This window comes from Gobius niger (assembly GCF_951799975.1).
Source record: "Gobius niger genome assembly, chromosome: 6".
NCBI classification, from domain to species: domain Eukaryota; kingdom Metazoa; phylum Chordata; class Actinopteri; order Gobiiformes; family Gobiidae; genus Gobius; species Gobius niger.
The window spans coordinates 32,020,412-32,047,731 of record NC_136857.1 but is presented as its reverse complement, the minus strand read 5'-3'; the positions used below and the strand labels follow the sequence as shown (position 1 = coordinate 32,047,731).

At 44.9% G+C, this 27,320-nt stretch overlaps 1 protein-coding gene and 1 long non-coding RNA gene across 2 annotated transcripts; both read left to right on the top strand.

Annotated features, from left to right (window-relative positions):
- The first annotated feature begins 1,036 nt into the window (after positions 1-1,036).
- On the top strand, positions 1,037-25,721 carry LOC306964133 (gamma-aminobutyric acid receptor subunit delta-like). The gene is made up of 9 exons (XM_079558042.1): positions 1,037-1,275; positions 11,061-11,176; positions 14,179-14,246; positions 16,776-16,996; positions 17,089-17,171; positions 18,457-18,594; positions 22,141-22,296; positions 23,537-23,748; positions 25,286-25,721. Exons 1-9 carry the CDS (start codon positions 1,208-1,210, stop codon positions 25,607-25,609), a joined length of 1,386 nt encoding a protein of 461 aa, XP_079414168.1. The 5' UTR covers positions 1,037-1,207; the 3' UTR covers positions 25,610-25,721.
- Positions 5,383-6,058, top strand: LOC306964950. The gene is made up of 3 exons (XR_013793004.1): positions 5,383-5,411; positions 5,442-5,602; positions 5,670-6,058. It is a non-coding gene; the product is annotated as an uncharacterized lncRNA (long non-coding RNA).
- Positions 25,722-27,320: the final 1,599 nt, after the last annotated feature.

The window sequence follows — 27,320 nt, the reverse complement described above, 5'->3', positions numbered from 1 at the left end:
AAGTAGACGCTGATTACTTTTCTTGAGCAGTGATGTAGTGTGCATGGTCCAGGAGAGCTTCTCTGTGATGTGCACACCCAGGAACTTAGTGCTGGTCACTATCTCCACTGCAGCACTGTTGATTGTTAGAGGAGCATGCTGGATGTGCGAAAGTTCACAACAATCTCTTTTGTCTTCTCCACATTTAGAGAGAGATTGTTCTGTGTGCACCACATGGCCAGACTGCTCACTCACTCCTGTAGTTTGACTCATCTCTGTTGCTGATGAAGCCCACCACTGTTGTGTCGTCTGCAAACTTGATGAAGAGGTTTGAGTCATACTTTGGAGTGCAGTCATGGGTCAGCAGAGTGAACAGAAGGGGGCTCAGCACACAGCCTTGGGGAGCCCCCGTGTTCAGTGTGATGGTTCTGGAGGACTTGCCGCCGACACGTACACAGCCAGAGGTCGGTCCCAAGTCCCAAAACTTATATCTGGTCAGACCGGTTTGACCCTGGCCTCCGTCGTGGAAAAGCTCACCAAACTGGGGTCACTGAAAGGTCAAATACGCTATACTTCTACCAACTTTTTCTTCCCATAAAGAGTTGCATAATGCACCTTTAACTAAATATAACAATTGAGTACTTCTAACAAAAAACATATTTTCTCATAATGCCTAAGAGTGGTAATAATAATGGCCATGTTAAATTGACATTCTGCCCAAAGAAGATCTATTCCCTCACAAATTACGCAATTTTTCTGTTGGAGTTTTCTTTCATCCAAAAATGTTTCTCACCCAAAAAAACAAACAAGCGGGCCTGAATCTGCGGCTGTGCCTCCGCTCCGTCGTCTCCCCCCCCCCCCCCCCTCTCTCTCTCTCTCTGAACGAGAGCGCCGCACCACTCCATTGCGTGCGTCGTGCCTGCATGCACTCACACCTCCTGATTCCTCGGCTCTGCCCGTGTCGTGTGTGCGCGCCTGCCTGAACCACTGGTTGGAAACGGAGTAGCGGATCATGGCTCTCCAAAATCAGCCCCACCACGACCATCATCATCATCAGCAGCAGCAGCAGCAGCAGAAGAAGCAGCGCTCCTCCTCACCGGTCCGTCCGCGCCAGAGGAACCCGAGAAGAGCGCACTGAGCTCCGGCGGCGCGTCACGTTCTCCGTCCCAGATCAGCTCCCAGGATTTTATAACTGCGCGGACAGCAGCCCACACACACGCGCGCGACCATGGATGTGCCAACTTTTCTGCTGTCGGCTCTGGCGCTGCTCTTCGTGGCGGGGGACAGGTTTAGTAGGTAAGGACCAAGCGGGGTTTAAAAAAAACAAACATTATTATGCTTTTGATTTCCCAAATAAATGGACAAGTTACTTAGCCCGTTCACGAACGTGAAGGGAAGGGGGGCTTGTTTTGAAATGGGGTTCAGGAGCTGCGTAGGATTCAGCGGCAGGTGAAGGTGTTTTGGAAATGCGTGCCAAAAAAAAAAAGAAAGAAAAGAGGGGCGAAAAAAGCGCAGCGATGTCACATTGCCATCGTCGCGCGCTACGCTCTTTGACGTGTGCGCGCCAGAGAGGACGGTGTGAATGCGTATCCTATAAACATTAACAGCACAGCGGCGGAGTGGTTAGGCTGGGCAGATGGGTAGAGTAGCTAAAAAGAATTCTCAAGTAAAAGTAAAAAGGTACTCTATAGGCCCTATAGGGTACCTTTTTACTGTAGTATAGGGTGATTTACGGAGGTGACATAAATGATGAGAAACAAAACATTAAAGGAATCATAGTCTGAATGCCCCACTGATAGTGATAGTGATAAAACATACATTGCATTTGATGTAAAGTACGTAAGTCATTATTATATTACAGTTGGGTTTTGTTTTCACTCAGTTAGTGGTTGTGTGACGCCATTTATAGTGAAACAAAAGAGTTTGCTAAACCATAATGAACAAAGAAAGTACCAAAATGACCCTGATCAAAAGTTTACACACCCCAGTTCTTAATGAGGGGAACTTCTTGTGTAGTTCCCCTCTCTTGTGGTAGCTGTGGATGGGCCTCTTTATTTCCTCGGATGGTAAAACTGGCCATTGTTCTTGGCAAAAAGCCTCCAGTTCCTGTAAATTCCAGGGCTGTCTTGAGATCTTCCCAGAGTGGCTCAATGATACTGAGGTCAGGAGTCTGAGATGGACGCTCCAGAACCTTATTCTGCTGTAGCCAATGAGAGGTCGACATGGCCTTGTGCTTCGGATCGTTGCAGTGGCGTAGCGTAGTTGCGCAAGGCCCCGGGGCAAGTCTGGCACTCAGATGCTGCGCCACTGCTAGTCTGAAGGACATCTAAACTGTTTATATTGATAAAATATTAAATAATGATGTCCTATTTCTCATATAGTCTTACTAGTATATTGTAGCTGTACTTTGTCAAATGGGGTTAGACAAAGAGCAAGTAAACCAGCCCACCGTCCGGCCTGTCCATAATATACTATAGGTCCCACGGCCCATTCACAGCCCGACTTTACTGAACAGAATCAGACAAAAAACTACTCAATGGCCTGGAGCTAAAATGCGAGTAGTACTTAAAAATAGCGAGTGGGTGTGTTGCTCCTGATTTACTATTAGAAACTGTGCGTATTATTAGTGCCGTAAATGTGATATGCAAATGAATTAGCTGCTCGAGTACAGTCTGCGCAAAACTGCTGCGGCTCTTATTCCATTGCATTTACAATTGATGATGGATAATTGACAGATGTCCACAATCAATAATTAACACCTTTTAATAAAAAACACATTATTAGGCTATAGCAAATAAATACTCTTGGCTTTACAGAAATGTGACCGATCATGGAAAGTGAGGACACATCTCGGTTTTGGGGCATTTTGAGTTGGACATAGATTCAGAAAGTGTATTCTCCAATCTTTCCAATGCTGTGTAACACATGGAAATCTGATCATATTTGGAGAACCTGTGAACATTTGAAGCTAAGAACTCAGAATATCTCTATGCTTCTAAATTTTGGGCAGTTTTCACCTCTTTCTGCTGTTCGGAGTGACAATAAGGCTCATTTACATCTCATTTAGATAAGCCAAACCCGCTCCCCCGTAAAGCTGTAAAGCACAGGGGGGGAAAAAGGCAAAAAGCAAGAAAAATGTGCCATCTTGCATAAATCCACTTCCCATAGAGCCGACCTCTACAGCAACTAGCAACACAATGACAACTAGCAACATTATCCCAACACACACACATGTGACCAGAGGGCAAGAAGAACACACACACGGTCATTAGTGCCATGGACAATGACTATGGTATATTATCCGTAACCTGCACACACAGCTTACCACCAAAAACAAAACACAAGCAAATCCAACCCACTGAACACACCACGTTAGCTTACAGCACAATAATGGCCTCATCAAAAAGCAAACAGACACGATGACACAGCGGCCACCAGCAAAAAAAAACAACTTTCACTCACCCTGATGTGAACTTTGCGATGGGCTCAGCAAACTCGTTGACTATTGTGCCAAAATCCATTTTCCTCGCTGAGTTATTTTCGATGCAGAGTTATGCAAATCCGCGCTACATCCTTCTGTCTTGAAACACACTCTGAAGGCAAGGAGTTGCCTCGGGGAACATAATGGTCAGCAGGGCGCTGTGCATGCTCACAGCCAGGAAGTAGTATTAAGCTATTCAGAGCATTAGCAGCAGTGGCCTCTGTCAGCCACACACAGGGAAGTGTTGGAGAATAATGAGCCACACGCACAATGACACGCCCCCCACGGCTTGCTATTTCTCCGACGAAACAAGACTTTTTCAGCCTGAGAATGAATGTTTTTAAATATACCAATACTGTTATCTAAAACATGGTGAGGCTTCTTTGTGATCTCAACAAAAAGATTCAGCAAAAAAGCGAAAATCACCAATTTTCAAAAAATGCGCTTCTTTCTCGATTTGCGCAAAAGTGAGTGAGCCGACTTGTGTCCCTGGAATCCACGACGCGGCACACTGTTGCCTTCAATTAGGTTATTTAATCGTGTATGTGCTGAGGAAACAAGGTCGCAGGTAACGTGTAATGTTTCTTTAAGAACTCGCACACCATGAAAACAAACCAATTATTATTCTATCTTTGTAAATGAGCCAGAGGCAAACAGTTGTAAACGTTTAGAACACCACATTAGAGCACAAACTGCATTATATTGTTCTGAATTAAGGTTTACACCTGCTTCTCCAGCATACTCATTTTTTGCACAGTTTTACTTCACATGGAGATAAAAACCACAGCGCTCACTGACCACAATCATTTACATTTTCCACACCTCAAATTTTGCGCATTGTGGCAAAATTGCCTTAGTTTGCATATTCATGGGGACCCTTGCTGTTTTTTAGAAAAGCAGATATCAACTCCGCTTGCTTTTTGCTCCACTTTAGTGCACTCTCCTGTGTTTGTAAGTGTTAAAACACCCCCACTCTGTACTCGATCTTCTGGGGACCAGTCATAGAACTTTCTGCTCTTCACCTCCATTTGGCAAAACTTCTTTTGCATATTCCACAATAACAGGACGGTCTTCCACCTGCACTGTGCTCATCACTGCTTCTTTTACATGTGAAAAGCCATAAATAAGCAAAAACACCTCTATGGTGTACTGCAACCACGCGTTGTTGTGTCGGTTCAGAGAAAGCACGTTAGAGCGAGGCAGCATGGGAGATGCATTCAGGAACAGTAAGAAGCGTGGAAAATTGGGACAAATATAAACAGGCAGGTTCTCCAGTGGGGTGGCAATAACCCACCAACCCCTCTGGCTCTGCCACTGTGGCTTGAGGGCTCCCTGCCTGCAATGGGCCGTGATGGGCACATTATGCCACTGGATCGTTGTCATGTTGGAACGTCCATGTGTAGCTTCCAGGCTGATGAGTGACACTTTTCCTCCAGTATTCTTTACTAACATGCTGCATTCATCCTGAAATCAGTTTTGACCGAGTCCCCTGGAGCTCACACACCCCAAAACATCAGTGATCCACCTTCGTGTTTCACTGGAGGAATGGTGCACCGTTCATCACAGGCCTTGTTCGCTCCTCCAAATGTAACAAAATTAAATGTAAAATTTAATTTTGGTTTCATTATTCCAAATGACATGGTTTCTTTGTAAAAGCATTTGGATTTTCTGTTTGGACATTTCTTTCCAAAACTGTGCCTCTACCAGTGTTGTATCGGCCCCTGCACTGCTGTATCAGTCTAATTACGTTCAAATTAGCTTTAGTCAACAAGAAGATTGACTGGTGACTGGTGAGGAAGCTGAGAGGTGAGTGTGGGGCAGACTGAGAGGTGAGTGTGGGGAAAACAGAGAGGTGAGTGTGGGGCAGACTGAGAGGTGAGTGTGGGGCAAACAGAGAGGTGAGTGTGGGGAAGACTGAGAGGTGAGAGGTGAGTGTGGGGCAGACTGAGAGGTGAGTGTGGGGAAGACTGAGAGGTGAGAGGTGAGTGTGGGGCAGACTGAGAGGTGAGTGTGGGGCAGACTGAGAGGTGAGTGTGGGGCAAACAGAGAGGTGAGTGTGGGGCAGACTGAGAGGTGAGTGTGGGGAAGACTGAGAGGTGAGTGTAAGGCAGGTTGAGAGGTGAGTGTGGGGCAGGCTGAGAGGTGTGTGGGGCACGTTGAGAGGTGAGTGTGGGGCAGGCTGAGAGGTGAGTGTGGGGCAGACAGAGAGGTGAGTGTGGGGTGTGTATTGGTTGGTTTTGCGGGGGCGACGGGAGGCAGGATGACCGCAGACGGCAGGACACACAGGATTAGACCCGCCCTGGCACGGAAGCGCGTCTATCTGCTCAAATCCCTCCACTCTCGAGCTCTCCTGCCGCTGCTGGCGACACTGCTGCCAGCTCTGAGCCCGGCTGAGGGGCTTAAGCTTCACACACAAGCATCAGCAGTCATCACACATGGGCCCTCTGCCATTTCAATTTCAGTCGATTTTGTTTCGGCCAACAGTTGCCTCACGGCTTTAAAGATTTGTTTTGGTTGGATTTGGCCTGTCAATCTGAGACAATCAGACAATTCACAGCCTAAGTGCAAGGTGGATGTTTTTATGCTTCGATATCAGTATTAAAATGGGACTTTTTTGATCAATAAGTAATAACCTATATCTAAATAAACTCGAGGTATTGTGTAAAATGTGTTGTTTCCTCGTCAAAAGTATCTAGAATCTGTTTTGAGACATTTGAGTAATCGTGGAATCATACGTAGTGACTATGTATGCGCCCCCAAGCTCTTCCCACAGACCTACGTAGGAAGCGCCTTCCTTGCTCCCAAGCGTAAGCAAAGCTAGTCTACTGTACCTCCATTTGCAGTGCACCATCAGGCAAAAACAGCTGCCGAAGCCTCTAACCAACGTGTAAGATATGGTCAATATGTGTTTAAAATTAAGGGTGGTTAATGTTGAGATTTTTGGCTGGTTTTCTCCCTTAACACACACAGATTATGGTTTAATGTCATTATTTATTGCATGTTTTCCTGCACAGGTTTTGACTGGGTGCTCTGGTTTCTTCTACCACTAAAAACATGTGCAGTAGGGTCAGCTCCGGGGCCCGCATGATGACGCTTGCAAGATTTAAAAAAAAAAAAAAAGAATTAAAGTCAATCTTCCAACAACTGTCAACGACAAGACATCTGAAAATAGATAATAAAGTTAATTTAGTTTGCTTTCGGGGATTTCAAATGAAAAAGTGGTGCGGGACAATGGACCCACCCCGTGACATCAGCATGTGGAATGGCATGTTTACAATGTTCTGGATATTCCTTAAAGGTGCATTTTGCAACTGTTTATGGGGGGAAAAAAGTGACACAGTACAGTAGTGGGTGTATGGCCCTTTCCACCCTGGTGGCCTCTAGGGCGCTCAAGGACCAATCGTTCTTTAGGGTTCCTGTAGGTTTTCAGCTGAACTTAACTGCGTCCATGGTTATGTTTACATTCTGAGTGGAAAACCTGCCAGGAAAAGAAAGAAAAGAAATGACATTAAATTGGTCTTAGAGGCCACCGGGATGTAAAGCGAAGGTGTTCCCAAACAGCTGCGGGATCACTGTAAGGTCAAATATGCACTTATCAACTTCTTTTTCCCCATAAAAAGTTGCATAATGCACCTTTAAGAAGACCTCTACATAATTTGACATGAATAACCCTTAAAATAAAAGCTTTTTCGAAGATGGAAACACATCCTTTTGATGCAGTGCCTCGGTTTTTCTTCTCCGTCATAAGTTTTTTTTCATCCTTAACACCAAAGACAGAGTCGTTATTAGGCAAAGCTAGTTTCGGAGCCCTTTGATGTTTTATTTTATTTTTTATTTTTTTTGTGAGCTGACATGTTTGGCGCCCAGACCGAGGAAGTGCGGAGCGTGGAGTGAACATCTGGCTGCGACTTAGCCCTTCATTTGATCCAATTCTCCAGACGCTCACGTTCGGAGGAGCGCTAAGCTGACGGGAGATGGATATTATGAAATGTAAAGCACAGATCTGTGCCGGGGGGCCATTACTGTACGTTAATCTGCCCCGACCCGCGGAAGCATGTGAGAGTGAGTGGGATTAGGACGACTCAGTATCAAGCTGTTGAACAATCGGCCGGATGACACTGGCTCCGGTGACTGAAAGGTCATTTGGTTGGTTTGAAGAGGGTTAGATTAGGGGCAGGTCAGAGTCATGTGGAGCACAGGTGGTGTGGGGAGGCGATGGAAAGTCATTTTCTGCAGCAAATAAGTCATATTTTCAGAAGTCTTAAAACCTGTCATATACACTTTAAAGGAACAGGCCACATTTTTTACATACTGAGATATGTTCTTACCCGAGCTTAGACGAGTTGATGCGTCTGGTCTTTGTGCGTGCCTAAGGAAGAGCTTGGTCGCTTCTAACTTCACTTTGTTTGAAGCTATAGGAACATACTGGGAGAGGTCAAATGCAAACAACATCTTTGGTCTTTTTGCGTGACTGAGGGCACACAGTTTTTCCGTAGTGAGATGTGTTCGTACCTGAGCTTAGACGAGTTGATCCGTACCTGTCTGGTCTTTGTGCCCGTGGAAGAGCGTGGTCGCTTCCAACTTCACCCCCGTTTGGAGCTATAGGAATATGCTGGGAGAGGCCACATGCTAACAACATCTTTAGTCGTTTTGCATGACTGAGGGTACGGACAAAGACCAGACAGGTATGCATCAACTCGTCTAAGCTTGGGCAAGAACATATCTCAGTATGTAAAAACAATGGCCTGTTCTTTAGCATTGATACTTGAAATATGAAATACTTCATGAGGATTTTCAATGGGATTTTTGACTTGGCAACATAAGGTAGCCAGAACAGTTCTATGTATGTTTTGGGATCCTTCCGCCATGTGGAAACTAAAATCTCTTTAAGTTTTTCGCTATGGGAAGCACCAGGAATCCTAGGAAATCTTTCAAGTGCCAACAATTGTGGCGTGGTCTTGGCTTCCATCACTTTTTTGTTACCGAGATATGCTCTGATGGCACGTGAACACCGCCTACTATCGCGGACTCCCCGGTACAGACTCTCTCGTTTTAGAACCCGTCCATTGTTCTCGCAGAAACTGATGACGTGAAAGCCCCACAGAAATATCCCAATGCTTCCTAATCCTGCTCTTTCCCGGCGAGCTCCTGGCGCTGGTTCCGTCTGTGACGCCAACTGTCCCTGGACACGTTTGACTGGCTAATTATAGCGTTTGAGAAAGTCACGTGGGGACAGCCTTGGCTCGGCCGCCCCCTGTGACGATTGATTCCTTGTGATTTTTTTTTTTTTTGGTCTGTTGTGGTAATTAAGAGGTATTAGAAAACACATTTCGTGGAGTAATATTAGATCATAGATTCTCTTGGAAACAGCACAAAACCAACGTTCAGACAAAAATGTCCAATAATACTACGTACAGTATGAATAGTGTCTGATAAATCCACGCTGTGTTTTCTGGATTGGGGCAGCAGTGGCTCAGATGGTATAGCAGTCATTTAACCAAAAGGTAGGTGGCTCAAATCCGGAGCTGGAGCTGGAGCTGTCTATGTCGACTTATCGTTCTGTACAGGATATGCAGATTCAAAAAGAGAGAAAAGAGAACTACTCCTTCACCCATTACTCCCATAATTCCAACCTTAGCTTCATGCTACATATGCTAACGCTTGCTTCGAGTGCTGTTTTTTCTACCTCTTCTGGACAGTGTGCCAAAGCATCCGAATGGTCCCAATTTTGACTTGACTTTATTTTGTGTGCGATAAATTAGTCCAACAGAAAACGTCTAAAAAGTTTGCCTAATAAGCTTCCTTCCCTCCTTTTAAAGGGACTATACGGAGTTTAAAAATGTTAAAATTATGTATTTTCTTCCCCCTACATCCATGTCCTAATGTGTAGAATGAGCCCAGACCCGTTCACCACAACTGCCTCTAAAATCCTGCACTGTCACTCAAAAAGCTTCAGGTTCGAAGTGCCGTCATGCACGAGCTTAATATAGAGGCTGCAGTTACGTATAGTTAAGTATAAAATTACCAACTTGCATCTAGTCCCTTTAAGTCAAAATCGGACAAAATATGTATATTGTCACATATGGACAGTTCAGCCTGACCGTACACAGCATCAGCAAGCATAATATGACACAGACTGCGTCAGGCAAAAAAAAAAAATGTAGCATGAAAAGGTCTCAATGTTGTTTATCACAATAGTTTCCCGCCTCAACAGATAAAAAGGATATCTATCAATCAATCAATCAATCAATTCAATTCATTGTCACACATTAAGACAATGAAACGGCACAGTGGTGCAGTACAGAGCCTTTCTGTTTGGAGTTTGCATGTTCTCCCTGTGTCTGTGTAGGTTTCCTCCGGGTACTCCGGTTTCCCCTACAACTAAAAACATGGACAATAGGTTTCCCTCTGGGGCCAGGACTCCCATGAAAAAGAGATTCTTGATCTCAGTGGGACTTTCATGACAATGTAAAGTTCAGGCAAATCAAGTATCCAGGCAAACATAATGTCCTAATAATAAGCATCAGCAGCAGATGGTAACGAGGCACGTGGGTGTCCGCCGTCCACATGGGTGTCCTCCGTCCACGTGGGTGTCCTCCGTCCACGTGGGTGTCCCCCGTCCACGTGTGTCCCCCGTCCACGTGTGTCCCCGTCTACGTGGGTGTCCCCCGTCCACGTGTGTCCCCGTCTACGTGGGTGTCCCCCGTCCACGTGGGTGTCCCCCGTCCACTTGGGTGTCCCCCGTCCACGTGGGTGTCCCCGTCCACGTGTGTCCCCCGTCCACGTGTGTCCCCGTCTACGTGGGTGTCCCCCGTCCACGTGTGTCCCCGTCTACGTGGGTGTCCCCCGTCCACGTGGGTGTCCCCCGTCCACTTGGGTGTCCCCCGTCCACGTGGGTGTCCCCGTCCACGTGTGTCCCCCGTCCACGTGTGTCCCCGTCTACGTGGGTGTCCCCCGTCCACGTGTGTCCCCGTCTACGTGGGTGTCCCCCGTCCACGTGGGTGTCCCCCGTCCACTTGGGTGTCCCCCGTCCACGTGTGTCCCCCGTCCTTAGACTCTCCAACAATGACAAGGAAAGATACAGACCCAGGGCTGATGGGAGCCCCAGTCCCTGTTGGACAGAGATTCCTCCGCGGATAGGGATTACAAGAACAGGCCACCATTTTTCCATGACATATGTTCTTACCTGAGCTTAGACGAGTTGATGTGTACCTGTCTGGTCTTTACACGTGCCCTCAGTCACGCAAAAAGAGCAAAGATTAGCCTCTCCTCCTCTCCTCTGTGGGGCTATTAGGGTGGGGTAAAAAAAACGATTTCATTTACAAATCGAGTTGGTAGGTCAAAGCAATTCGTATTTAAAAAAAAAAAATATGTATTTGGCAGTTATTTTGTTTAAAAAAAAACGGGAAAAAGCGGGAAAAAATTTAATCGAATCTTAAATCGAGTTTTTGTGTAAACAATATTCCTAAAACTCATCTTGAGGGCCAGAGGTTCTGACCTGACGTTGTTTGTAATGAGTTATTATCTGATTTTATTCACTTATTCACTCTCTCTCTGTCTCTCTCTCTCTCTCTCTCTCTCTCTCTCTCTCTCTGTGCAGGGCCATGCTGAGTGACATCGGGGACTATGTAGGTACAGACATTCAAATCTCCTGGTTGCCAAACCTGGACGATTTGATGAAGGGCTATGCCAGAAACTTCCGCCCTGGGATAGGAGGTGAGTAGGAGATCTCCTGCTGTGCATTGGGCTGCGCTTCACCGCACATCTACAGCCATCCTTAACATAACCCGCTGGCTCATGTGCTTTCCATGTCCATGTCCTGTCCAAGTGTCCGAGCCACACACACGCAACAGGGGGGGGGGGGCGTTCGGAGACATGCTCATGCTCCGGTGCGCTCTGAGTGCATGCTGCATCAGTACAGTGAACAACATGGGATTAGAGGAGCGGGAGTGTGGGTTTGACTCATCGCATCAGGTTTGAAATGTTTTTAGGAAGGGAAGCTGCACTGTCAGACATTGATCATGACATTGAACACAACCAGAGAAGTATTCCTTATGCCCTGCAAAGCAACTTTCCATTTTCATGAAAAAGTCAATCTTTTGCACATATAATGAGTTATAAGGGGGTACTGGTGCAATCTCAACATATAGTTCTTTAGATTAACGAGCATGATCATGATTATTATGCACATCAAAGTTGAATGTTATTTTGCAGTGAGGGCCCAGACGTCTCTCCTCAAACGAGCTTGTTTGTGCTGCATAACTTTAAGCTTCAGTCTGCTTTGGGCCTGGGTTTGGTTCTCTAACATGAACCAGAAAGGTTTGACAATCAGGAATTTGAATTTGAATTCCTCCTAATCAGAGAGAAAGTAAGAAAGAACAATCCAATCATGTAGAAAGCTGTACTTGTCTTCATACCTGCAAAAGTAATCCTAAACTCTAACTCACACAGCGGAACAATAGTAATGTTTAGAAAGATTTTATTTCTGTGTCATTTAAGCCAGGGGTGTCCAAACCTTTTTCATGGGGGGCCACATATTGGAGCGTACACGGGGTAAAGGGCCATAGGTCGGTGGTTAGTTCTGCAAAACCTTCGAGTAGCAGAGGTTTAAATTGTGCCTCATGCCTTTATTTATGCTTAAAACCTTAATGCCAGCTCTGTCTCACAACAAAATGCTAGTTGTTAGGTTAGAATTGTGTAGAATTATTACATATTAAATAAAAAGGACCATCTCTGATAATGTGAACCTATTCAGCAAGAAGCCTGAGGGCCACCAAAAATTTGTCAGAGGGCCACATTTGGCCCGCGGGCCGCACTTTGGACATCCCTGATTTAAGCTGAAGGCAAAAGTTAAAAGGCTTGGTTTCTCTGACGACCATAAATGCGTAGGCTTTTATAATCTGTCTCGATTATGCAGTGTTTTTCTGTTCAGTTATGACACTAAATATAACTGAACAGTTCTTATTTTCTATCTAAAGTAACCACTCTGCAAAGGCTGAGAGCACACACTCACACACACTCACACACACACTCACACGTACACACTCACACACACACTCACACACACTCGGGGCATGGGCATGTGCGTAGCTCTCATGTTTGCTAAGAATGGCTGCCAGATGTGAAAGACCCAATGGCTGCAGCTTTAGATTTCTCAACCTCACAGCTTAACTCAGCACAACCAAGGTGGAACTGCAGCGCACACTGTCATGCGCCTCTGTAGCCATGGCAACACCAACACATCACTATGGCCACAGAACGCACCATGTGTCTCTGTCACCATGCCAATGCAACACAGATTCCACACGTTATTATAATGTTATTGTCGCCATGGTAACACAACCCATCAACATGGCAACATGCTGCATAATACACCCATGTCGCCATGGCAACATAACTCATCACCAAAGTGACAAAGTTCCTCATTGTCATTTTCGCCTCCATGGCAACATAGTGCAACATTGTCACTATGGCAACACAATACACTGCCTCTGTCACTATTCACCTTATTCCTCTACCGGAAGTGTCAATACAACGGAAGTGCTGAGACAAAGCAAAAAGACTCAAAAGTTGGGTGGGGCGGAAAAAGGTGAATAGCAATGCAGAGATCACCATGACAACACACTGCCTCTGACACCATAGCAGCACAACACATCACCATGACAACACACTGCCTCTGACACTGTAGCAATGCATCACATCACCATGACAACACACTGCCTCTGACACCATAGCAGCACAATATCACCATGACAACACACTGCCTCTGACGCCATAGCAGCACAATATCACCATGACAACACACTGCCTCTGACACCATAGCAGCACAATATCACCATGACAACACACTGCCTCTGACACCATAGCAGCACAATATCACCATGACAACACACTGCCTCTGACACCATAGCAGCACAATATCACCATCACTGCCTCTGACGCCATAGCAGCACAACACATCACCATGACAACACACTGCCTCTGACACTGTAGCAATGCATCACATCACCATGACAACACAACACGTCCTGTGTTTTGTTTCAGTGGCGACGCATCTTTTGCCTGTCACTATGGCAACCGTGCTGTGCGATGCTGTGTCTTAAAGCAGTGCTGTCTGTGTCTAATGATTAATGGTGGCTTAGCACTGAGCTTCAGATCATCTGTGCGGTGCGCCAGTAGCAGCAGTGTAAGGCAGTATGTAACATGCGCCCCTTGTGGTTTATGAAGGTACTGCACTGACAACTTGAGCTGCATTGATTCAGTATGGAATAATGATACAGTACTTCAAGCTCATTCTGCATTCTAATGGGTAATTGCCTCAAGAGTCAAATAACGGATAAATCAACTTTATTCAGTATATACACATTTATATCTGGACACACTGTTGATGAAATATTAGTAAAAATCAATGGTGGATTATATTTACTGTTTCAAATGATTCGCAAATGACAATTTGGAGAAAAAAGTGATAAAAATTGGAGAAGTACTGTTACCACTGTCTGCTTACATTACTGAGGACATTGTGCCCTCTGTTGGTCAACTATTGCATTACAGCCAGAGTAACTGAGTGCAATACAAATGTGTATTGTTCGACCTGACTGTGGCTGGCAGACTTCAGGACAGATGTCAGTTTAGTGCTACAGATCATGTGTGTAGTTGTGTCGTACCAGACTTGGTCCTACAGTCTGTCTGTGCTGTTCTAACCTGTCTCCACTCAGGTCCCCCGGTCAACGTGGCCATGGCCATCGAGGTGGCCAGCATCGACCACATCTCTGAAGCCAACATGGTGAGTCTTCTTTAACTGATAAAAGACTATGCATCCTCGAGCAGCATTGAAGAACGTGAGGAACGTAAAGGACGCTTTATCAGGGGCAGCTCAGTTTGCTTCACCACAGGATGATGTGGGGCATGGCCGACTGCAGTGGCTCAAACTCAACCATTGCATTGTTGAAATATTTGTATTTTGTCAGTGTTTCCGTAGGGCATTAAAAAGCATTATATTAAGGCCTTTTAATTACATTTAAGATTTTTTATGTCTTTAAAAAACATTTAATTTGATTCTCAAATGAAATCAAATTTCTCAGAAAATACTGTCACTTGACTCTTTTAACTACATAACTCAAAAACACAGTCAACTGCAGTTTTGGTTGAATCTGGCCAAATTCTTTTTCCTCCACATTTGGCTGTTGAGTTCAGTTTGCTTTTGAATATTTAAACGTTCCCCCATTTCTCTGTTTGACTGAGTGTTTGCAACACATTTTTGCACAGATTTTGTGTGTTGTTTGTATTTGTATTGTTGAGCCCGCAGGAGTATTTGTCCTCTGCATTTGACCCATCCTTCCATGCCGCTGGGGCAGCCCGTACGGGAGCAGAGCAGCGCAGATTGTCCCTCTTTTGTTTTGAATTGTAAAGTAAAGAAGTCCAAGATATTCATGTTCATCAGCTACAGCCCTCTTCTGCCCTATCCCTGCCGCAGCAGTACGACCACAACCTCCTCAGCCTCTCCCTAACAAATCCACCATTCATTCATCAGTACGCACAGGCGGAAAAGGATACATTTAAAGCCACAGTAAAAGCAGCAGCTTCATTGAGACGAGCTAGTGATGTCCCACTGAGTCTGAGGTTGCCAGGCCAGTAGGGCTAGATACCGTATTTGACCCTTACTGAACCATGAAAGTCCCACTGAGACCAATAATCGCTTTTACAGGGGAGTCCTGCCTACTACGGGAACTACGGGAATCAAAAAAAATAACAGTATCAAAAACAGGTGCAAAAAAATAGTTTTGATGCTGTGGGTCCAGGGACAGCACTAAAGGAAGTGACTTGGCTGTTTCAACTCCAGTAAATGACACAAATTGAAAAGAAATAGGGCCAGATCTTGTGTTTCTAAACGCAGACTATGGCGCAACCTTTTCCTCATAGGACAAGCGTAATGTGAGGTCCACCCAAGGCCAATGGTGATGTTATGTAGAACAACCTTTATCCTCCCACCAGACTCTTTCCACAGTGGTGGGGGAGTGAGGGTGAACACGTGCTTTTCTTTGTTTTCACGTTTGTTTAACTGACTGTGGGATAAATAAAGTTTTTAGTTTGTCCTGATAGAGCTTATAAAAGCCTATAATGCTCAAGGACATGAGAACATGAGGCAGCATGATGTAAACAAGGCATATGTTTGATATCCAGCCCCACGACCAGTTCGCCAGTCTTGCTTTTTCTTCAAAAGCAGGAGCGTCTGAGACTTTGCCAACCCCAAATCGCAGAGTTTTTTGTCACTTCAATCACAGAAGCAAAGGTGCAATGCCTCACTCAGCTGCGGAAAAAATGCGTATCATGCAAACTTTATAACTTCTCTCTCCTGTAATGAAATAGTTTTCATTATGATATTTCTTGTTACTTTTAATGTTTCTTCGTACTCAAGTAAGAGGCACACGTTTCTCTGATTGGTTAATCTGCCTGTTAGGAATTGGAAAAGCCTACTCTAGCTGGCCAGTCAGCAAATTTTTTTTTCCCTAGGATAGTTGGTAAACAGTAGACATTCATCATCCAATAATAGGGCTTTTCCACCAAGGTGTTGGTTCTGGGCTGGTTCAGAGCTGGTTCTGGTGCCGGGTTGGTTCCATACTGACTTGGTTTTCCACCAAAATGAGAGCTGGGCCTATTGTCATAGCAACGCTTTGGGAAGTCAACATCAAAAATGGATAGCAAAACAACAGTTTCCTCCACAGAGACTGTTTTGGCTTCTCCAGGAAGTTATAAGCACAAACTAACTAATATTGATTGTTTGATTGGAGGAGAGAGCCACGCCCCCAGCTGCTGACATCACTGGTGCTCGTTTCTTGGTCCAGCTTTTAATTGGTTCCCAACCGGCACCAGATTTTGGAACTAAGAACCAGCGTTTTTTCAGTGGAAAACGAAAGAACCGGTTCTGAAACTGGAACTGGCCCAGAACCAGCGCCGGCACCAGCTTGGTGGAAAAGGGCTCGATGAGATTAGGCACCAGCCTACTATCCTTAAGGTCAGTGGCTTGGGCAGGGTCAGGGTTAAGCTGATTGGTTGATATACGTGTGACCTTTCACTATCATGACTTGTGACTAGTTGATCTACCAACTATCCTAGGAAAAATATTGTCACGGCCAGGCAAGGTCTGAGGAGAAGTGAGACATGCTTTTAAGACATTTTCCATCAGCAAATACACAAAATAAATGCTTGCATATGATTTTCTTTGGGTGAAATGTTTACGGATTGCGTCTTTTAACTTCTCGCGCCTCATTTCTGTGCGTCTTCGGTTGAAATAACTGTCCGTATTCCAACACAGGAGTACACCATGACCGTGTTCTTGCGTCAGAGCTGGCACGACGACCGTCTCTCCTACAACCACACCAACAAGACGCTGGGCCTGGACAGCCGCTTCGTGGACAAGCTGTGGCTTCCCGACACCTTCATCGTCAACGCCAAGTCGGCCTGGTTCCACGACGTCACCGTGGAGAACAAGCTGATCAGACTGCAGCCCAACGGGGTCATCCTCTACAGCAGCAGGTACCGCCGGGGGATACGCTCCCGAAAGTGACCCCACGACCTGTCTTTACAGAGCACAGCGCTCTCTACTCACTGCCACTTCTTTTGTGTAGGATCACATCCACGGTGGCGTGCGACATGGACCTCACCAAGTACCCCATGGATGAACAGGAGTGTATGCTGGACCTGGAGAGCTGTGAGTAAACGTTCAAATATGTCAGTAAATAGCCTGTGTATTTAGCACACAAGCCAAGTTCCATTCTGGTCCTAGATCGTCCACTAGAGGTGAAAACCCGGCGCTCAAAACTGGCCGTTAGCATGTAGCTTGGAACTAACGTTAGCATTATGATTAGCATTCCCTGAGTCCGTTAGCCTGCTCAATTTATTAAAACTGAAGGCTTTTTGTGGCCAATGACATGGTTGGAATTGTTGCATAAAATCAAACGACAAAGCAAAGTTTCCTCACACTTTTTCCCTTTTTTAAATCATACTTCAATTAGCCCAAGAAACATGATGGAGGGTTTGGCATGTTTTAGCTTTGACACAGGATATTTTCAAGAAATAATATTCACAGTAGTCAGCACCATAAAGTCAAATATAAAAGGAAAGTTCAGACAAATGGGCAAGAAATATATCAGCAGTTAGACATTGTTTTGTCAGTGTTAAGATCATTCATCGAGTTCGAGAAAATCCACTGTAACCATGGAGATCCACCATGTTTGTGGGTGTTAGCAAACATTATCCATAAACATGCCGTGGAACAAGTCCGTCAGCTGTTGAGTCACTACTGGTAAATACATGTAACTAAATGTATGTCGTGTCCAAGTGTTTTAATGTGAACAATAACTCCAGTATTTTACCTTTTCAAATATCCATTAGTTTATTATTGCTGCAAATCCCATGATGCTTAGCGTTATGACATCACAATCCTGAACTCAATAGTCGTTAGGATTAGCCCTTAATAATCGCAAATTATGAACAATCCAAATGTTTTCAGCTGTTGTTAACCATCAGCCACATTTAGGTGACATCAAAGCATCATTATTGAATGTACAGACTTTACTTTAGATACAGATAAGTGTCTAAAAGTGCCCTCTGAGCTAAATGCTAACTCAGATTCAGTTGTGGGTCGGAAACACATTCACTAAATGGACAAAACGTACTTCACCATACATAAGGCTCAGATACAGTAGCTAAAGGCATTTCAATGCGTTGAACCACTTTGCTCTTCTCCGTGTCTCCGCATCATTCCATGTGCTCTGGGTCAAACACAGTAATTGGTGTGCTGCTTATGGGGACATTATGTGGGATCAGTCCGAAGATCCCCTGGTAGATATAAACATAAATGAATGGATAAAGACATTTAGAATCAATGTTACCTTCATAAGACTTCATTATAAATAAATACAAAAGTCAGCTATGTTCACCTGTACCTGAATTTCCTAAGTCCTTTCACACAACTGTAATACCCTGTCTTTCAGATGGCTACTCCTCCGAGGACATAGTGTACCACTGGTCAGAGAGTCAGACGCACATCCATGGCCTGGACAAACTGGAACTGTCCCAGTTCACCATCACGGACTATCGCTTTGTCACCGAGACCATGAACACCAAATCTGGTGAGTGGACTCTCAGCCCGGGCTGGAATCTTCTGACTTGGAAAAAGAGCTAATGAGATGCTTATCTTGTAAGTTGAACCATGATGGTTCAACTTACAAGATATGCAAACATTAACGTACGTTATTTCCAACAGTGAAGAAGAAAGTATAAAGTATATTTATGCATTTCTACAAAGATGAGGGGGACATGAGACAATTAGTCAATACATAGAACACTGGTGGGGCTATACAGTAAGTGGATTGCATTGGGCATTTTTTTGGCTGCCAACCAGTATTGATGGTAATGAAGCAATGAAGAGAGCTATGATTTGGACTATTTCAACAGCTGGAAAGTTGATGATTTAAAGTGTTTTCATAGTCGCCGTGGAGCCTGTTACAATATTAGCTTAAAGTCGATGGTTACACCAGGACTGTATACGGCAACAGAAAATGGAAAGAAGAACTGAGAGATACTGTCAAAAGTGACCACCAGTCCTTGTTCAGAGTTCGAGACATTTCTGAACTGTGGCCTCACTTCGCCAATATTCAGAATATTTAAACTTTTTTTTATTTTAGTTTAAAAATGTATCTATATCCTTAAGACTTGCATATTAACATAAAATATGCCAGAGTTAGGCCAGATTTACTGTAGGCACCCGGAAATAGGTCAAACAAGTTGATTATCACACAGCAAAATACAATAACACTACATGTGCTGCAGCAGCAGGAGTAAGACACCAAAACAAACAAGCAACAAAGAGTTGGAATGCAGCCTGACACATGCATTTTATCCTTTACATTCAACATCAACACCGTTTGGAAACTTTTCTCTGTGATTCCAGGACAAAATCATGATGTACAAAATGACAGCGTCAGTGTCGGGCTGATCTCATGTCTCTCTTCTTGTTCCCCTGTCCGCTATGGTCCGCTATGGTCCGCTATGGTCCGCTATGGTCCGCTACGGTCCGCTACGGTCCGCTACGGTCCGCTACGGTCCGCTACGGTCCGCTACGGTCCGCTACGGTCCGCTACGGTCCGCTACGGTCCGCTACGGTCCGCTACGGTCCGCTACGGTCCGCTACGGTCCGCTATGGTCCGCTACGGTCCGCTACGGTCCGCTATGGTCCGCTACGGTCCGCCATGGTCCGCTACGGTCCGCTACGGTCCGCTATGGTCCACTATAATCCGCTACGGTCCATTATGGTCCGCTATGGTCCGCTATGGTCCGCTACGGTCCGCTACATGCTGACTGTTCCATTGGTTTCAAGATACTGACAAAATAAATGTGTGCAAGAAAGATTTTAATGCTGAGGTACTATGATATTGTCTATATTGCAGGATATGTCCACTTTAAAGATAGAACCGTAGATAGACCGTGTGATAAAACCTGCTGTGTCTTTCCCTAATTCAAAGTGTAACTAGTATTTGTGTTTGGGTCATGGCCTGAGGACACTTACATGGGCTCTCTCTTTTCATATTGGGACGGTTATCAGCCATGTTTTGTTTTCACTGGAGCTCACTCAGCTGGACCGCTCGGATGCAAGTGGCAAACGGCCGATCTCTCCCACATGCGCTGAACGCAACCTCGTCTGCTGCTCCAGCTTCATCATCCCCTTTCTCCATCACTCCACCGCCCGTAACCATGGAAACTACAGCTCAGAGTTACAACCACTGCGCTAGTTCGAAAGAGACGTTAATGCTGCTTCTGAAAATAGCCGCCCAAACATTTACACAAACAGAGAAGAGCCCCCATGGAGATTACTGTTGGCCTCCCAAACCAGCTGTGTGGAGCTCTGGCTCCCCCCTGTGGCGTATGGACACGATGCAACAGCATGGGTGGCGGTGGAGTGGTTAGTGCTCTTATGACCTGACCCTCTGACCAAGCACAACTCTCGGCCCCCCCTGCAATCCCTGAACCACAGCTCTAGGGGAGGGGTCGGCAACTCCAGCACAGAACCTCTGGCCCCCACGATGATTATGAGAATAGGATTATGCAAATAAGAAATGCGGAACATACTGTTAGTATTTTTTTTATTCCCTGGCAGACTATCCCACTCTGTCATATATGATGGTTCTTTACTTTGGGCAACAACGGGGAGGTTCAACCCTCAGTGTTTATGATGAAGATCAGCCCTCCACGATGCATCTGTATCTCCATCTCCACCTGAAGATATTCTTTCCAAAAAGGATTTAATGACTTAGAATTCCTTGCCTGATTCAACCCCTAAACACAAGTTTGAAATACCTTCTTAAAGTCTATATGAGATACGAAACAAGTCTTTGTATCTATGTCAAAATATAAATACGTAAATGTCAAGATAATACAGGTGAAACTCGGAATGTCGTTCATTGGTTCATTTATTTCTGTAATTCAACTTAAAATGTGAAACCAATATGATTAAGACTCAATACATGCACAGTGACATGCCGCTGTGGGTTCGATTCCCACCAGAATGGGGCCTTTCTGTGGAGTTTGCATGTTCTCCCCGTGTCTGTGTAGGTTTCCTCTGGGTACTCCGGTTTCTCCTACCACTAAAAACATGTACAATAAGCCAGGATGAGTGAGTGTGGTTGAGAGTGTGCATGGGGGACAACGGAAGCAAATTAGCCCAAGGCTACAATCCAGAGTGGCATGTTTACATGCATGAGATGCATGTATGTTCATTAACATGCACTGTCCCAATCAATATAAACAAAACAAAATTAAAATTTGATGATGATGATGATGATTTAATAAATAAAAATACACTTACTACTGACTATGAACTGGACTTTGGGTCCCATAGGTGTAACAAGCTGTAGTGAACTCACGGGTGCTCTTCCAAGGAGCCGATAGTGCCTGAAAACAGAAGAAAGACTGGCTGTGAGTGTCAAAAGCAGTCAAAGAGGTATGGAGGCACTCCGTAGTTGCAAAAATTAAAAATCCTTTATTGTGGCATGGACAAAAAGATTAAAAAATGCCAACACGTTTTGGGATTTTTAATTTTCGCAACTACGGAGTGCCTCCATACCTCTTTGACTGCTTTTGACACTCACAGCCAGTCTTTCTTCTGTTATGTGCCTTAGTTTGTAAATGTCAAATAATAATAAAAAAATTAAAAAAAAGTTTGACTACTTTCTCAACTTAAAATGTTTTTAAGTTTTTTTTTTTTATTAAAATGGTCTGCACAGCAACAGTTTAAAATTGCTTGCCTATCGTCTATGTCACTTCCTGTCGGTGTCCAATAAGACACAAAGTGAAACTATAAACATCACAAAAATGGACGACCTAAAGAAAGCTGGGGACAATCTTAAGCTAAATCTGTGTCTAATGTGCCATAATTTACTTTAACCAAGAAGCTATTCTGCTGAGTGGCCCTGCAATAGGAGGGGGGACAGAACACACCCCTGAGGCGACCCTGTGTTAGATCGCCTCAGGCTCTTATTCTTCCAAAATGATGCCTTTGTTCTTTGCGTTAAATTCTATGAGTTTAAAAGCAGTAGTAAACATGCCCGTGTGGTTTTGGAGTCTAAAGGAGAGCTGTGAACAGAATCCTGGTCTAACACGAGCCTGGTTCTCCCCCACAGCGGGCCGCTTCCCCAGGCTCAGTCTGCGCTTCGAGCTGAGGAGGAACCGCGGCGTGTACATCATCCAGTCCTACATGCCCTCCATCCTACTGGTGGCCATGTCCTGGGTGTCCTTCTGGATCAGCCAGACTGCTGTGCCCGCGCGGGTGTCACTAGGTACGTCCACCTCCTCCACTACTGTCAGCTGTTTGTGCATGTCTTAAATACACACTGCACTAGATACATGACTGGTCAGACTGTGGAAAAATTCCAAACAGATCGATTTCCCTTCCAAACGGTGGCGTTCACGTGACATAACAATATTCTAAAGAGCCTCTATAACAAGAATTCCATGTTAATAACTACGGCAACTGTCAAACTGCAGATGTTTTTTCTTGGTTTGTGGCTAATATCTCTTATTATGCGGACAATCCACATGAAACAAAAAGGGTCACAATGTTCATCTCTGTCAGCGCACATACACTTAGGTACATGTTCTCACTGCTAAAGGTGTCCAAAAGTGCCTTTTTCTGTATATTGTCTCCACTGTTGGACACCTTTACCAAAGTTTTGTTTCATATGGACTGTCCTCATAACAACAGAGATACTAGCCATAAACCAAGACAAAAAAAAAGTCAGCATTTTAGTGTGACCATGACCTCTAAGAAACTATAGGCTCATCAGAATGTTGTGATGTCACGTGAACGCAACCTATTCATTTGCAAAGAACGGCTTAATACAAGCTCATGGCATTAAACTGAAGTCAGTTGGATTGGATCAGAAGGACTTACAAAGAGAAAATGGCATTGAATTTAGCACATACCTGTACAAGCACCAGGTTCAGTCTGTTTTCAACACCTCTTTCTCTCTTTACTGAACAATATGTTCATACTTATTTCCTGTTTTTTGTTTGACTTTTTTGTTTGACTCATTTAGGAATGAACACAAATGGAATTATGTTTTAAACTAAAAAGTTTAAATAGATTCTTCTAAAAATCCACCTTGTGCTTTGATTGTTTGATTATTATTAAATGACTTAGACTTCACAGACTGTTAAACTATTTCAAAGACGATCTTATGACGCTCATTGAGAAAATGCCACGAATAAAATATGAAAAATACAAAACATATTTTGAATTAGTTTCAATGAGAATCACACGATGTAAATACTGTAGTGCTGAAAATAAAGAAAAGGTGCTGTATACGATACTGTAATGAATACTCATGAGACTCATGCATGTAAACATGACGCCCTGGATTGTAGCCTCATCACAAACACACACTGCATATACCAGGGTGTATACAGGAACTTTGCATGGCGAAATAATGAATGATGTAATATTAGTATTGTCCAGGTTATCTTTCAAATGGACCTGTGTAAAGGAAACACTGCTCTGACAGTACGTTTCCCTCCCAGGCATCACCACAGTCCTGACCATGACCACCCTGATGGTGAGCGCCCGCTCCTCGCTGCCTCGCGCCTCCGCCATCAAGGCCCTGGACGTGTACTTCTGGATCTGCTACGTGTTTGTGTTCGCCGCGCTCATCGAGTACGCCTTCGCTCACTACAATGCTGACTACAGGCTGAAGGAGAAGGCCAAGGTCAAGGCCAACAAGCTGGGCTCAGAGGTGAGAGTGGACGAAGACACGCAGATAAGTGGGCATTGTTGGAAACATCGAGAAGAAGAAATCACAGGCTCCGCAATGTGTTAAAAATAAAGCATCAATCTCCTCCAGTCTGCTCATTAACATTCAAACAACTTAGTTTAGACTAAGCCCACAGCGTTGGCAACTCTTTTGTCCGTATTTCAAACCACTAAGCTAAGGTCCAGTCATCACCGAGGTGTCGAGACTAGTACGTAGATAAGTTGTACGCACGCACATGTCATAAAAATCTTGTGGTAGTTCCATATGAACAAACGTTTGCTGCTGGGGGGGTGAGGGGAGCGGGGAATGGTGCTTTCACAGTACGACGGCCATAGCACACGGCTTAACAGAGAAATTGGCAAAGTTCTTCACAGTCATGGTAGTATGAATGCTGATATTTTCATAAACACATGGAGGAACGCACAGAGCTTTCAGAGGATCTTATTCCCCAGCTACGCAACAAACCATCACCTTTTCAGGGCAAAGTTCCAACCGAGCCACACTCAGAATTAGGGCCAGTGAAGTATCTCCTCAGGGTTAGAAAACTGCAATGGTCTGTGTACATATATAGCTCCTGGACTCACCACTGTATCAGCGATTGAGTCTGGTGACCGTAGCATCAACTACATTTCCACAGCCGACCATACGCAAGCAAACGTTGCCAATTGTTGCCAATTTGAATTAGAGGACCCCCTCGAAAACGAGAGAGTTCATCTCAAGGGGCTATTCCTCTTGGAATAAATAAATGTCAAATGATCAACAGGAAGAGGAGTAAACCAAGTGAAGGACAGGTATCTGCCGTTGATGCGGTGTTATTAGCTCTCTCTCTCCCATGTGCCATCCGTAGATTGTTATTGAGGGACTTCCACGTCCCAAAAGTGACGCTGCTCACGAACAACACATGACCGCACAGAAACAAATCGGATTCGAGTTTTCTACTGTCGCCAACAAGGGAGTTGGTCCCAGACTTATATGTCTCTGTATAAAAAAACACAGAGGGGATCATTCTGGTCTTGCTAGGCTACAAATGTAGAGGATGCATCATACTTCCCCAACTTCATTGTTTAGCATAAAGAAGCCACCCTGCATAACGTTTCCCTTAAATCCAGGTCTAAACCAGATCTTAGGTCATAGCTGAAAATCGCAGGCCTTGGGTCGTATAGTGAGGCAGGGACAAAGATTTAAAAACAGAGCCATCGTTCAACCAAAGACAAACGTGATATTTTAGATCGCTAGTCTCGGAGTGAGCCTCCTCTCGCTGCAACTAGGATCTCTGTCAAGTGTCTCATCAACAAAATGATCATGAGCAACACAGGCCAGGCATTTTTCCTCACGCTAATCAGTGGAAATAAACACCGCTAGCATGCGGCACTTGCCTCAGCTAAACAGATAAACGATAAACTTTGGTCGGAGCTACTTGGTGTCCATGGTATGTTCTTTATTCTTAAGACTTATTTAGTGACCTGGACTGCTCCACAGTGTGACTCGACCTGTAACCTCTCCTCTCTCCTGTGCGCAGACCATCGTGAAGAACGGCAAACAGGCCATGGTGCTGTTCTCTCTGTCAGCGACCGGCCTCAACCAGGGCGTCATGATCTCCAACCGGCAGAGAGCTCACCGCCCCAGCGGGCAGATCCCCGGGGAGGGCCACCACCCGGAGACCCCCGAGGAGCAGCGGAGGTCCCAGCAGACCACTGAGGAGAGCCAGGACGACAAGAAGTGCTGCTCCAAGTGCGCGTGCAAGCCCATCGACGCCGACACCATCGACATCTACGCCCGCGCCGTCTTCCCCTTCACCTTCGCCGTGGTCAACGTCATCTACTGGGTGGCCTATACCATGTGAGGCCAGCAGGGGGCAGGAGAAATGGACAGGCAAATGGAGGAGCTTAGAACTGGACCTACGGCGATGCGTTTTCTTGTTATAGATGACTTTTCAGGACTTTTGGCCGACTCTTGAGGACGTTTGGCCGACCTTTGAGGACTTTTGACGACTTTTAGCCATACGAATGGTAGAATATTTTGTTTTGAATTGCTACACCAACGATTTGAAGTAATCTCTGAAGGCCTATGGATTAACTACTGTAATGGACAGAGGAGATTTAGTTTTTCTTTTTAAGTTTCTCACTTGGCTGCACTCACTCCGTCTGGGGTCACCACAGCGCACTAGTTGCACGACGGTTGGACGGATTTTGACGTCAGTAAGCCCCACCAGACCCTCTCTCCACACTGTCAGAGTCAGTGTGCGACTATCTACGGCCGTAGCTGCCCTGACGGAAGCGTGACTGCCGGTCAATACCACAGAGCGAGAAAGCTTTACCAAAAACGACGAAGCGGCTCTTCCAAGGTGGACATACTAAATGACCATACATTGCTGTGGCTGTGCATTTGCTAGCTACAGATGTACAGTGGACCCTTTCATGTTTAGCTCCAGCGGAACAAATCATCAAAAGCGAAATCATGATTACTTTAGGACACTAAGAATACAAGAACAAATTCACAAGGAGACTCTAAACCACTAGTTTGTATGTACAGGGGTAGGCAACATGGACTTAGATAAGGATGAGTATTATCCCGGCATATATGATATGTTCGCAAGCTGTTATTTTAGATTGTCCATTTTCTTTGCTCAAAACGAAAAAAGACAGGAGAATCAAGACGCTAATTTATCAGTTACGCTAAAAGCATTTGCAACAAAGCCTTCCTTATCATTTGCCAATCGCTTGGAAGCAAATATAGCGATAAATGTTCAGACCGTTAAAATGTTCAGATCCTAGAGCTCGAGGAAAAAAGGATTTGTGGGAATAGTAGGGATACTGGGATATATAGGGATATTGGCAGCTAATGGAGTTGTTCCACAGCTCTTTTCCACTTATTGTATCATTCCTGTACTTTTTAGTCGGTGTTGTTGTAACCAGACGAGCCCAAACCCTTTTCGTAACCGTACCCATAAAGTTAGAACGCAGTGGTTATCAACTAGTGTGGCCTCAGGACCATCCCATTATACACTTTTGCAAGAGGCCACATGAACCACACCCACAATAACTTTTTTTTCTAAATGATCCAGTTTCCAACCACTGTTCCTGACCTCGAAGTTAAACTATGAAGGCCTCAGCAATGGCTAACCCTCCAAGCAGACTTTAAAAACCAGAGGCACATGGCCCTTAGTTTTCTGTTTGGTCATTTAAAAGAAACGCTCCCCGGGAAAGGCCCCTGTGGAAATGGTTCCCCAATCCATTTTTTGGTCCGACCCTCCAGTTGATGAACATCTGGATTTCTGTAGTCTGCTAAGTGTATTTTTACTGTAGCCGGTAGCATATTTAGTGGCTAGTTGAATATGTTAACGCTGGCAGAACTACACACATTACACAAATGTCATGAAATCCATATACACAGACTGACATAGGGATGCAGTGCACGACCTCTCTTTACAAGTGATTAGGAAAGCTTTGTGAATGCTTTATATATGAAAGCTTAAGTTATGGTGTAAAGGTCATTTTTGCTTGTTGGAATGATTCTAAAATTGGGAACAGGAGGACAGCACATGGGCCACTTCT